The sequence below is a fragment of the Bufo gargarizans genome, chromosome 1, assembly GCF_014858855.1.
Source record: "Bufo gargarizans isolate SCDJY-AF-19 chromosome 1, ASM1485885v1, whole genome shotgun sequence".
In the NCBI taxonomy this organism is placed as follows: domain Eukaryota; kingdom Metazoa; phylum Chordata; class Amphibia; order Anura; family Bufonidae; genus Bufo; species Bufo gargarizans.
Genome location: NC_058080.1, coordinates 546914115 through 546928363, shown reverse-complemented (window position 1 = coordinate 546928363; position 14249 = coordinate 546914115). Strand labels below are relative to the sequence as shown.

The following is a 14249-nucleotide window of genomic DNA, read 5'->3' as shown; positions in this document are numbered from 1 at the left end:
AATTTGTGGAACAAGGATGGTACAAGATTTGCCAGATTTATTAAGGGGTATATGTCTCTTAATACAGTGCATTCGGAAAGTGTTCAGAACCTTTCACTTTTTCTACATTTTGTTATGTTGAAGCATAAAAACCAAAAATTTAGTTTTCCCTCATAAATCTGCACTGAATACTCCATAATAAGAAAGTGAAAACAGAATTTTAGAAATAGTTGTAAATTTATTAAAAAGGAAAAACTAAATTCGGTCTAGACAAGTATTCAGACTCTTCGCTATACACTTAAGGTTTGGCGTTGGGGACATCCCATTTCTCTTGATGATCTTTATTATTTCTACAGCTTGATTGGAGTACACCTGTGGTAAATTCAGTTGATTGGACATGATTAGGAACATGAAAGACACGCCCGTCTATATAAGGTCTCACAGCTGACAGTGCATATAAGAGCAAAAACCAAGCCATGAGGAGAAAAGAGCTGCCTGTAGAGCTCAGAGATAGGATTGTGTGGAGGCACAGATCTGGAGAAGGTTCCTAAAAAATATTTCTGCTGCGCTCAAACTTCCCAGTAGCACAGTGGCCTCCATGATTTTTAAATGGAAGAAGTTTGGAACAACCAGGACTCTTCCTAGAGCTGTCCATCCCTCTGAACTAAATAATCAGGAGTGACCAAGAACCCAATGGTCTCTCTGGCTTAGCTCCAAGGATCCTGTGTGCAGATGGAGAAACTTCCAGAAGGTCAACCCTCACTGCAGCACTCCACCAATCTGAGCTTTGTGGCAGAGTGGCCAGAAAGAAACTTCTCCTCAGTAAAAGACACATTAAAGTTTGCAAAAAAGCTGCTGGGACAGGGAGGCTGATCAGAGTTGAGGGAAAGCTGAATGGAGCAAAGTACAGACATATTCTTAATGAAAACCTGATGCACAGTGCTCTGGACCTCAGACTGAGCCAAAGGTTTACTTTCCAACAAGACAGTGACCCTAGGCACATGTCCAAGACAACACAGAAGTTGCTTAGGGACAGCTCTGTTATTGTTCTTGAGTGGCCCAGCCAGAGCCCTGACTTGAACCCAATTGAACATCTCTGCAGAGACCTGAAAATGGATGTTCACCGATGGTCCACATCCAAACTGACTTGAAATGTTCTGTAGAGAAGAATGGCATAATATCCCCAAATCCAGGTGTGCAAACCTTATGGCATCACCCTCAAGAAGACTGGAGGCTGTAATCGCTGCCACAGGTACTTCAACCAAATAGTGCAGACTGATGAGGAAAAAACGTGTTTATTAATCAGAAATACGCCTAAATTAGGCGTATTTCAGGTGCAGATGGCTGCGCAATTGCTAGCTGCGCTGCTATCTCCGACTTCTCCCTGATCACGCCAGATATAAAATTGTAGGCGTGGAAGGGCCGGAAGGCCCGCCTCATTCATCATTTTCTACGCCTTTTTTAGGTGTAGAAAATGGTCTAAATGTAAGACAGCTAGGAAGCTGTCATACATTTAGACTGGCGTTGGATGCGCCGAAGTTATGGAGAAGCCTGCACCAGCCAGCTATGGCCCTTTATTAAGATCGGCGTCTAAAACGCTAGTCTTAATAAATGTGCCCCTTGAACAAGGCTGCAACATAAAATTTGAAAAAAGTGGAGAGTATGAAGCTTTTCCAAATGCACTGTAAATTTCTTGCATTGCATGCTAGTATCCGTGAAATGCAAGTCTTAGGGCTCATGCCTATGAACGTAAGGGCTCTGTATCGGTATTGCGGTCCACAAATTGCAGGTCCGCATTTTACAGGCACTGGCCATGTGCACTCCGTGTTGTTGGTGCAGAGTCCACGATCCGTAAAAATAGGACATGCATAATCTTTTGTGGTGTAGAGGCATGGAGCCACAAAGCGCTTCTGTGGGCTTTCAGGTCCATACCTCCACACTGCAATAGATGTCCTATCTTTTGCTGTATCTTGTGGATTATGGACCTGTTCAAGTAAATGGCTCCGCATCCACAGCACGGAGTGCATACGGCTATTTGTGGTCCGCAGCACGGGAGCATGGAGTTTTAGTGCTATTATGGTGTGCACCAAACTTTGTGACTTTTTACCCCAGAACTAATAAATATCACTCTATATGTGCTAGTTTGAATAAGGTTTTTCTTTTATTTGAATCTAGGAGTAAAATGGCACAGTCTGTTCAAAATTATGTGAAATCACTGAATTGGGGCCACCGAGTACAGTTGCAGGACAAGTAAGTGACCCCTTCCTTTCTACAAATCTCTTTGAGGGATTTATTTATTTTTATTTTTGCAGTTCTGGAGTGAGTTGAGGACATCATCTGTATAATACCCTCATATGTGTTTCCCAACAATCATGAGTTATACTTTAGTAGCACATGTTAGTTACTTAAAGAAATATAAATGTACACAGTTTACCTTTACCATGTAGTAACTGGGATCCAAATGCCCTATTCAGCGTCTGAGCTGGTGCCACACTCACAAAGCCCTGCTGCAGCTGCTTCTTCTACAGCTAGCACAGCTTTTCTTATGTTTCCATGTTTTTTCCCCTCAGACGTCAAAATAGTCTGTTTGAAAGGAACCGTATGTATTCTATTTGTAGGGCTTTTAAAAATATATATATATTTTTTTCCAATATGGGCAGAATGGTGTTAAAATAACATTGCCCTAGTCCCGTCATCCTGTTAGGGTGCTATTCACATTTGTTGCCAAGCCACAGGTACCGCAGCCAGATTACTAATCGACAGGCTGTACCTGTAGTTGCAACTTGAAACTATGACAAGTACAGGTGCAGCCTGGCAGTTAGCGGTAAATCATGGCTCGGCCGCATATTTAATAGCACTCTTAGTTATTGTGTGTGTGTGTGTGTGTATATAAATATATATTAATAATAATAATAATAATATATAATAATTTTTCTTTATTTTTTGAAAAGGAAACCTTTTCACAAAACTCTGCTTCTGGTATATATTTTACAGCTTCAGCCCCAGTAACCCCTACTGAGCAGTGCCACCCCTGTTTTATTATAGCTGCTCTCCTCTCATTACTGCACTTTGGTCCCAGCATAGTCTCTGATGGAGGGGCATGTAACCATTGAATAAGGCTACATGCACACGAATGTATTTTGTTTCCCTGTTCGTTCCTTTTTTTTGCAGATTGGATGAGGACCATTCATTTCAATGGGTCTGCCAAAAATGCGGACAACATACCGTGTGCTATCCGCATCCGTATGTCCGTTCCTTAGCCCTGCAAGGAAATATAGAGCATTGTCCTATTCTTGTCAATTTTGCGGACAAGGATAGGCATTGTTACAATGGATCCACAAAAAAATGGATGCAATACGGTTGCCAAAAGGACGTCATCCGTATTTTTTGCGGATCAGTGTTTTGTGGACCGCAAAACAAATACAGTCGTATGAATGTAGCCCAACACTGCAGACTGCATTGGAGACTACCACATTTATAGGGCTGTCTTTCCTTACATTTAACTCTTGCAAAAATGTTTCCGAGTTAGGGAAACAGCATAGCTTGCTGTTCTATGCTGTTTCGTAGCTCCAATGCACCGCCATGTGAACTACCGATACAATGTGCGCTACGTTGTTTCCCAGCCGGCTGTTGGTCAGGCCGTTTCATCTTGCCTTAATAACATTGAGATTAGACAACCCCTTTAAATTGCTGAAAGCTGTGTGTCTGCCCTGATGTTATTGTTTCATCTTTGTTAGATTCTCTGTAAGTGGCTTTGTGCTTTGACTGGTAGGTAGTACTATGTTCTAGTTCTTTGTAGTATGTCACTTAAAATTTTTCATCTATTTGTACGCTTTTTTCTTAACAGGAAAGTGAACTACTTTAACTTGAGGGCCAGTCTTGTTGATGAGCACACTGTGCATGCAGTAGAAAACAATGGAAAGGAGGTTTGTTTCACTAAAAACAATTAACTTTACTCAGATTAATACTTAATACTAGTCTGCATAAAGCTCTGTATAGACCAGGGGTTCAAAATGCCTGTGATGCCATTTTGTGTGGCCCCTAAGCATCGGGCTGAAACTAGGAGGGAGTTCCGTTTTAAGCAACTTAAAGGTGTTGTGTGGGCAGCAGATATTGATTACCTATCTTCAGGATAGGTTATCAGATCGGTGGGGGGGCCCATCAGTTGTTTGAAGGGGATGCACTTCAATGTTTACTTGCATGGGAAAAGAAGCAGTAATTACTCTGCACAGCTTCTACAAGGGAGGCCGTGTGATGGTAAACATTCAAGAGGGCGCAGCACTCGCATGAGCTCAATGGCCTTATCACACAGCTGATGATCAGATCTGGATATTGATGACCTACCCTGAGGATAGGTAATCAATATCTTCAGCCAGAAGAAATCCCTTAAAATGTAAATGTATTTTTTATGTACAGGGAAAGTCATTAGAAGTATTTTTGTAATATACTTTGTTAGGTTATTGTGTTAACTTTTATTAACCCCTTCGTGACCTCTTTAAAGATTGCACCCGCCGTGCAGCAAATGTGTGTTATCAGCTTTATAAGCGGGAGCATTCCCCGGCTGAGATCGGGTAAGCTGTAGTACTCCGGTGATGGCTTGGAGCCTCAAGCAGGCTCCGATACCCATCACTGGAATATTCCAATACAGGCCAGTAGGTAGCAGCACTGTATTGGAATACAGTGAATGGTGTGTTAGGTGATGCATATATATCCATCACAGAATACAATTGGCAATCAGTGACTTAAAAAAAAAGTAAAAAAAAATATAAAAGTTTAAATCACTCACCTTGCACCAAAATAAAAATACATCACCAATAAAAAAAGAAACATCATGGACATCGCTGCGTGTGAAAATGCCCATACTATTACTGGAAACGGAAAAACTGTCAAAATGGCGGATTCGTCATTTTTAGTCACTTTACCTTCCCACAAAAATTTTATAAAAAGTGATCAAAAAGTCGCACACTTCAAAATGGTATCACTGAAAAGTACAGATCACCCCGTAAAAAAGGAGTCCTCATACAGCACAGATACAGTAACTACAAAAAAAGTTATAGGGGTCAGAATATGGCAATGAAAAGAAACCTTTTTTTTTTTTTTTTTCAGTTTAAAAACTCAAGAATAACTGTATGGTATTGTAATCGTAATAATGGTAACAGGTCAATTTTGGCGCATATAGAATGCCGTAAAATAGAAACCTTATGGGGCTGAATTGCGTATATTTTCCAATTCCACACCATTTAGAATTTTTTTCAAGCTCCCCATTACATCATATGCAATATTAAATCGTGCCCTGGGAAAGTACAACTTGTTCTGCAAAAAACAACCCTCGTAAGGGTAATGTATATATGGACCACTAGGGATGAGCGAATCGACTTTGGATGTTTCATTTGGAACCGAACCTGAGGTTAGGAAATGTTTTTTTGCAGTACAAATTAATTTATGAAGTTATTTTGTGAAGTCTAGTGAGACTTTGCGAAGCAATAACTTCGGCTCATCGGAGCCAATACATTCTAATACTGTACGGAGCTCTTGTTCCATCCGAAGTCGATTCGCTCATCCCTATGTACCACCTAATCAAGGTCGCCTGTGGGATTGACGCAGGTAGACAAGCAGAGATGCGTTTTGATCAAAATATATTGGTTGAGAGTCTCAGATTTTAGCATGTATATAATGTTTGCATCTCTTGTGTGCATTATTTTCTGTGATTTTGACACAGGACCCTCAAGCTAGAAACAATTATGCTCCCCTGTTATAGACAGTGCATGCAATTTCTTACCTTGTTGTGCTCTATATCACGCAAGGAGAGTTTTGAAAACTAGAAGACTGATCAAAAGAGCAGGAAGGGCTGAGAGTGGTGTGTCACTGGCCAGGTGTTGGTGAGTCATACAGTTGAAGTCATAATGTGCCATACACTTTAGCCGCATTCATTAAAACTATTTTTTTCACAATTCCTGACATTTAATCCTAGCACACATTCCCTCTCTTAGGTCAGTTAGGATCACTTCTATATTTCAAGAATGTCAAATTTCAGAATAATGCTGGAGACGATAAATTTATTATTTTACTCACTGACATATTCTGCAGCGCTTTACAGGCATTATCATCACTCATGTCTTGTCATGTCTTTGGAGTTATTAAAATTATTTAAGCTTTTATTTCTTTCATCACGTTCCCTGGGGCTCAGAAGTTTATATGCACCAAGTTGACTTTGCCCTATTGCTGCAGTAGCCTGGAACCTTACTAAGGCGCCAGGCTACTACAAGGAAGCAGTGGCTCCCCTGATCGTCGCAATTGACCATGGCATCTGAGGGGGTAAAAATCTGCAATCAGCATCATCGCCGATCGCTAACATTAGCCCAGGGTGTCTGCTGTGTGAAACAGCAGAACCTCGTCAGCTATTGACTGCACCTCTGTGGAGCGGGCACCATCTTTAACCTTTTCCTGACGCAGCGATTTTCCGCTTTTTTCGCTCCCTGCCTTTCCAGAGCCATAACTTTTTTATTTTTCCATTTGCATAGCCGTATGAGGACTGTGTATGTGTATATATATATATATATATATGTATGTATGTATGTATATATATATATATATATATATTTTTTTTTTTTTGTAGAGCAAATTGTACTTTCTAATGTAACCATTTAATATTGCATATGAAGCTGGTAAAAAAAAAAAATCAAAATGGGGTGGAATTGGAAAAAAAACCTCTAGGAGCAATGGTTTTTTTCCCCCTACTCCTAGAGGCTCAGTTCTCCCTCCTCTGGCCACGCCCTCATCATGTTAATGGACAGGGTCAGACACTGTTCACGTTGTCATGGCTGGTCCTGTCAATCAACATGATGAGGGTGCAGCCAGAGGAGGGAGAACTGAGCCTGTAGGAGTAGGGGCAATACCCCCATTGCTCCTAGAGGCTCATTTGCATAAAATAAAAATTCATTTTTAACAAAAATGGAGGCACATAGAAAGAAAGTACGAAGACTGGTAGCTTCAGTTGACATTAGCACAAGTCAGCATAGTAACATAGTACATAAGGCCGAAAAAAGACATTTGTCCATCCAGTTCGGCCTGTCATCCTGCAAGTTGATCCAGAGGAAGGCAAAAAAACCCTGTGAGGTAGAAGCCAATTTTCCTCACTTTAGGGGAATAAAAATTCCTTCCCAACTCCAATCAGGCAATCAGAATAACTCCCTGGATCAACGATCTCTCTCTAGTAGCTACGATCTCTCTAGTAGCCAGTTTAATAATGATGTTCCTGATTACAGAAGTCCTTTAAAAAGTGGGTTTGGAAATCTTCTTTAAAAATGTCAAAATTGCTTCTAAAATTCAAAGCCTTCTAATGTACTAAAAAATAAATAGACATTTAGAAAATGATGCCAACATAAAGTATACATATGAGGAATGTTAAAGAGGACCTTTCATCACAATAAAACATCTAAACTAAGTATGCTGACATGGAGAGCGGCGCCCAGGGATCTCCCTGCACTTACTATTATCCTTGGGCGCTGCTCCGTTCTCCCGGTATAGGCTCCGGTATCTTCAGATTTTCGGCTCAACTGGGAGGAGCCTGCTTTTGTTCTACTGGGCGTCTTCTTCTCCCAGACTGGAGTGCTGGCCAATCGCAGTGCTCAGCTCATAACCTGAGTTTTTTTTTTCTACAAGAGCAGGCTCTTCCCAGTTGAGCCGAAAATCTGAAGATACCGGAGCCTATACCGGGATAATAGTAAGTGCAGGGAGATCCCAGGGTGCCGCTCTCCATGTCTGTATACTTAGTTTAGATTTGTTATTGTAGTGAAAGGTCCTCTTTAATAACTATTTTATGAGGTATCACTATCCGTCTTAGAAGCAGATAAATTCAAATTTAGAAATTATTTTTTTTATTTTTTTTTAAATCTGTAAATTTGCGTTTGTTTTTATAAATAAAGGTAAAAAATATTGACTCAAATGTACACCTAACATGAAGTACAATATGTCACAAGAAGACAAGTTATTACCATATAAATTGAAATATATCAGATTAGCAAAATGTGGCTTGGTCCTTATGGTGAAAACTGGCTTGGTCTTGAAGGGGTTAAAGACCAGACATCTACTGTACATGTACAGCAGATGTCGGGTAAGGGGTTAAAGTGCGGACATCCTCTGTACATGTATGGCGGGTATCCTGAAGGGGTTAAAGACAGTGATACTGAATACTAACTGAGCCACTTCCAACGTGATGAAAGAAATAAAAGCTGAAATAATTCTGACGTTTCACATTCTTGAAATATAGTAGTGATCCTAACAGAGGGAATGTGTTCTAGGATTAAATGTCAGGAATTGTGAAGAACAGTATTTTTAGGAATGTATCCTAGGTGTATGGTAACTTATGACTGCAGCTGTCTAGTACACCTCCAGTGATTCTTCCACCTAGTCTATCAGCTATGGCGTAGCATGAGGAGGGTGCAGAGTTGATGGACTGACCAGTGAAGGGAAAATGTCCTGTAAACACAGTTGTAACCCAGCACAAGAAACAAGGTTAAATCACTACTTGCCGTAATTGGCTCCATATAGATACATACACATACATAAAGCAAAGCAGCACTGCGATGGAGATGGAGTGGTCAAGGTCTTGCTCCTGGAACATAATGAAATAATTAAAAGAATTTGCAGCATCCCCAGATGTATTAGGAAAATGCGGTTAATTTATCACCCATTCATGTAACCAGTGCAATGTTTCAGCTCACATACTGGGGGTTTGCCTGAGGAATATTGCACTGGTTACATGTATGGGTTAATATAGTAACCATTTTTTGAATGGCTGTGACTTCCTAAGAATATATGTCATCATTTATTTTTATTTTTTTATTTATGAAGCAGTAGCTATGTATCTTTGATGTTTCAGATTTTATAGCTTTACAATTTCTGGAATAGACACATTTGAATGTTAGGTGCCATGTACTGAACTATTTCTTTATGCTGTAGACCTTTGTCTTTTTATCTGACAGACAGTAGTGACTGCGAACAACATAGTCCTGGCAACAGGAGGAAGACCGAAATATCCTACACAGGTGAGAAAGCTTGCTGTGTTTCAAAGATATCTGAATGTGCATTGCAGTATTTCTATTTAGGTGCATGACTGTCTAATGTTCCCATTTTGTTGGCATATAGTAAGCTGTCTGGAAAACTGAGCCAGCAAATTAGTATGGAGTCATTACTTACTCCCGCTTCGCAATATTGATGATACTCATAGGCCTTAATATCAGATTGGTGGGAGACAGATTCCCGGCTCTCCTGCTAATCAGCTAGATGAAGGGGCTGCAGCGCTTCAGTGTTTACCTGCACTTTGTCTAGACTGCAGTGGTGGTGCAGGGTAGTGATGTCTTCATCTCCTTTAAGTGAATGGGACAGAGCTGCCATTTCCCTGCACTACCGCTACTAAGTAAAGTGCGATCAGGTAAACTGACTGCAGCATTCACACGAGCCCCTCTAAAGAGCTGAATATTGGGGTTCTGGGAGTCTTAACTCTTGTCTTATATTGATTGCCTATCCTGATGATAGGCCATCAGTATTCCGAAACTGAAATACCTCTTTATTGATATTGCCTTGAGAAAGACCCACTGGTTGAAACGTTGCTTATTTGGCGATTAAAGCTGTTATTCTTTAAACTGCAATTGAAGCTGGTTTCTTTCTAATCCTCTTTATTGATATACGTTGTGAGTATATTAGTATAAAGGTTCCAACCTCCACTTAGATTACTAAAATGTACAACAATCCTAAGAGTTAGAGATTTTTTTTAGCTGGTATTGTGGGAGCACCTATTGGGTGACAGTAATCCTCTTTCTGCCAAACCATTTTGGTGTCCTATTTGCTATCAACTGTGGCATCATAAAGGGTTACATTAACTAGGATAGAAGTTATTGAATATTTAATAGAATTTTATTAAACTTTCTTTTTAGTCCCACTAGAGGACTTTTACTATGTGATCACATGTGTAATACTGTAATACTTAGGTAGTACTAGTGCAGTGTATAATGCCTATTATTGTTATCTTGTTTTCTCCCGACAGGATGTAATAGAAAAACTCATGGGTGGATTGGCCATAGCCCTTATAGGGAAATTTACAGGTGGGCCGATGCCTAGGGGGCCACCCAAACCCTTCTCTCTGCCGCTGGCCAGGTACATAATGCTTTCTCAGAAGTAATTAAAGTTGTGAGAATCGGGTACTCGTGTACCTGGCCAGCGACCAACATGCCCTCCTGAGTTCAACTGCTATGGTCGTATCTCACCTACTAAGCCCCCTGCTCCATATCCTAGTCAAAGACAACTGGAGGAGGACAGAAAATGACATCCTGTTGATGGCCACCACACAGGGACAGCTTTTGGGGCAATATATTGGGCTGCACTGTGGTATATGGTTCTAGGAGGACAGTATTTTGTGCTATGGTATTGTTGACCCCACCTGCTTGTGCTTTGCGGCCTTCGGTCAATTTGCACCCGCCTACAACATGGGGCGACTTTTTTTGTTTTTTCTAGGGCCACTTTAAGTTCCAAGTCTGCCCCTGGGAATACTAAAAAGGCAGACCATGGGGCCTTCTCCCTCTGTCTAACTGCTAAGATGCTTTGGTAATTATTAGAAAAGAGCATTTATCCAGAAACAGCACCACACATGTCCATAGACTGTGTCTGGTAATGCAGCTGCTCCTTAGGGCTCATGTACACAAACTTATATTTTTTTCCATTTCCATGTCCTTTTTTTTTTTTCCCCCGCATAAAAAAAAAGGAATTCGCTCTTTATGCATTCTGTATAATCTGTATACCTTATGTCAGCAAGGCCATTCTGCAAAAAGAATAGAACATGTCCTATTGTTTGTATTACATGTTCTTTTATGGGCTGGATGTTCTATTCAGTTGTTTGCCATTGCCTGGCCCTGTCTTTTAATGTGAAATGAGCAGAGCTTGGCTGCAACAAGATCAATGGTGACGCCCTCATTGCACCAAAGCCCTAATTTGTATATTAACTCAGGAATGGAGCTTCAGATCAACAAAAGAATAGCATTTTTAAACAGGTGACCCACAGCTATGTGTCTATGCAAACAGCTATATAGGGAAGTCGCTGGTGCCAGATTCCCTTGAATACTATTTAGAAGCTCCAGATTGATTTTCATTTGCTTGTATATGTAGTAATCATAAACGTCCAGCTGAATTGATGAATAAATTATAATAGGATCATCAAATATGAAAAAATTCCAGGTGACTATCTGGAGGAACGGCACGACACCAGAGCGCAAGGAAGGCTTTGGACAGTGCATTGGTCCTTATCCTAATGGGCTTCTGATAATGACGACCGTGTCTGAGGCTAAGTGGGATGTGTCTGATTGGTCCGTTTGAACCCTTGCACCTATCAGTATTTGCGCTATCTGGTTCCGTATCCTCCATTTGTATCATGTTATAATATAAATGTATCACAATATATCATAAATATTTTTTACTAAGACGGTTCACCCATGACTGTTTAATCACCCCCTGATGAACCTGAAAATAGGGGAAATGGGTCTAATTAACCTGTGACACTAGCTGTATCCGTCTTATATACAGGTTGCCGGATTCTTTTTGGGTCATTGAGAGGAAGGTGTGCGTAGGGCAGTCAGTCCAGGTTCCAGGACAGGGAGTCTCCACCATCAGGGGACGTCCCTGGGCTGAGGTTCTATAGAGGGTGAACGCAGGGATAGGATAGACGCTCTAATACTCCCCATGCTGCCTTATGTACACCAACCTCTATAACCATATCAGTGGTAGGTAACTCTGTATAGGTATTTATCACTATATATATTTTGTTTCACAGATATTCACTGGTGAACCACATTTGTGGCATTATTTTATAATTAGAACCAAGTAAAAGTTATGTTTTAAGAGGGTCAATTTTGCTGGAATTTTTTTTATATGTAGTAATCATATAAACTGCCATATTGTTTATATAACAGATTCCTGGTGCATTGGAATATGGCATTACAAGTGATGATCTCTTTTGGCTGAAGAAATCACCTGGGAAAACGTATGTTAATACTTTTTCTTCTTATTATGGGAGATTTTTGTAATATGTTTGATCTGACTGACGGTATGTAAATGAAATGTATTGCCCAGGAGTTTAAGAATTGAACCCTTCTGTAGAAATGGTTATAAAATAAATAACCATTACTATTAAATCCTCCTTCACTCCAGCGCTCATGGTCCCCACCAGACTTTCCTGGAGCGATGATGCACTGTGTATTCATGTGACTGCTGCAGGCCTCAGTGTTCAGTGGCCATTTTGCATAAGTTACCCTTATTGTTAATCATAACGTCAAAAACATTCATGGTTGTCAGGAAATTATCGCAGGTGACTTGTTCAATATGCCTCACCTCGCTTGACATTTATTTTTCGAAAGGAAACTCGACAACTCTCAGGATCCACCTGCAATAAAAAACTGGTAAGTACGTACCTGACAGATCTTGAACCACCACTCCAGTTCTCCTGGCTGGGCTCAGTTTACCCAGCTCCTGCGCAACGTGATCCCTGCAATCAGTCACTGGCCTCAGCGGTGCACCTGACAAGGCCTATGATTGACTGCAGTGGTCACATGTTGTTGACGGGACATCAGAGTAGCGGCTCAGGATCTCTCAGGTAACTACTTGCCGTTTTTTTGTTGCAGGTGGTTTCTGAGGGTTGTCCGGTTTCCTCCTGAAACTGGACAACCTCTTTAAGGAAGGTTCGGTGATATCTTAACTTGTCACTATTCAGAATATTTATGTGTCTATGCAGTTAGTGATTATTAGGTTAGGTACAGGCAAGTATGATCAGATATTTTGGTACGTTATGTATATATGTTTGGTTATACACATATATAATTTATGTTTTTAAAAATATAGGTTAGATGATATCACATTTATCTATAGTCCATTTAACCTGCTAGTATGTGATGTGAAAGCTGACATGCAATATACTTTCCTGCCAATTAAATGTTCTGTCTAGGCTTGAACGAATCAACCTTTGGATCTTAGATCTGAAGTCAATTTGTTCAAATATTTTGATTTTAATGCTGTTTCCGTACAGCATGTAATTAAAATGTATTGGCTCCGTGGAGCCAAAGTTCATACCGGCCAAAGTTGCGTAAGACTTCGATAAATTACTGCAGTATTTATATCTGCGTATTTAAAACCAATTTAAAATAGCAATCCGAAGCTTTGGTACTGGCTGGTACCTCGGTACCAAAGCCCACTTCGGATTCCTATTTTAAATTGTTTTTAAATACGCAGATATAACTATAGTAGTAATTCACCAAAGTCTCACGCAACTTCTGGCGATACAAACTGTATGGAAACGGCATTCAAATTGAAGTATTTGAACAAATCGAATTCGGATCTATGAGCTGAAGGCCGATTCGCTGAAGCCTAGTTCTGTCCTCGGTGGGAGGCTGAGTTCACACTTCAGTTATTTGGTCAGTTATTTCCATCAGTGGTTGTGAGCCAAAACCAGTAGTGAAGCCTCCACACACGGTATAAAGGAAAAATGTGCTCCTGTTCTGTGTTTTTGACTGGTTGTGGATGACAATAACTAATGAAAATAACTGATCACATAACTGAAGTGTAAACGGCCTAACAGAGATCTCTGATCTCCCCTCTTTGCAGTGCATTGTCACATGCTAGCTTCATTACTAAGACTGGCTTTCAAGTATCACTTATATATTTGCATATGTTAATGTTTTATTTAGTTTAACACCTTATTTGCATACAGTTCTGCTAATTCCAGAGCATCCCTACCTCTTTTTCCTAATTACCAATGCAATAATATCCCTTTTTTGTTGAAGAGCAGTTTTCTATTAATTTTTAGTGTAACATGATGAGAAAATTTACAAAGTTGCGACCCCTTAGGACCCCTGGGAGTCAGATTGACGGGGTCTGACTCCCAGCACCACTGCCAATCAGCTGTTCTGCAGTAGCACCAGCGCCAGAACTTAATGGGGTTATTCAACCCCTATAATGTCCCTCCTGAAACTGGACGACCTCTTTAAGGAAGTTACGGTGATATCTTAACTTGTCACTATTCAGAATATTTGTCTCTATGCAGTTAGTGATTATTAGGTTAGGTACAGGCAAGTATGATCAGATGTTTTGGTACCACTGCTAAAAATGCCCAGGCACCACATACAGGTTATACTTGCTCCTGATCCCCGCACGGCTGCCGCTATATCTCCCCGTTACATGGATCAAACTAGCGGGTGACACTAGCCTCCCTAATGTCAGCCGCGATGCTT

At 40.5% G+C, this 14249-nt stretch overlaps 1 protein-coding gene across 2 annotated transcripts in view; it reads left to right on the top strand.

Annotated features, from left to right (window-relative positions):
- The window catches only part of TXNRD2 (thioredoxin reductase 2), a 137564-nt gene that overhangs the window by 20308 nt on the left and 103007 nt on the right, over nucleotides 1-14249 (top strand). For both annotated transcript variants that reach the window (XM_044275570.1, XM_044275571.1), the window contains exons 5-8: nucleotides 2155-2229; nucleotides 3827-3905; nucleotides 8964-9026; nucleotides 11940-12010. In XM_044275570.1, coding sequence (XP_044131505.1) covers nucleotides 2155-2229; nucleotides 3827-3905; nucleotides 8964-9026; nucleotides 11940-12010 — 288 coding nt within the window. The remainder of the gene's footprint in view (nucleotides 1-2154; nucleotides 2230-3826; nucleotides 3906-8963; nucleotides 9027-11939; nucleotides 12011-14249) is intronic.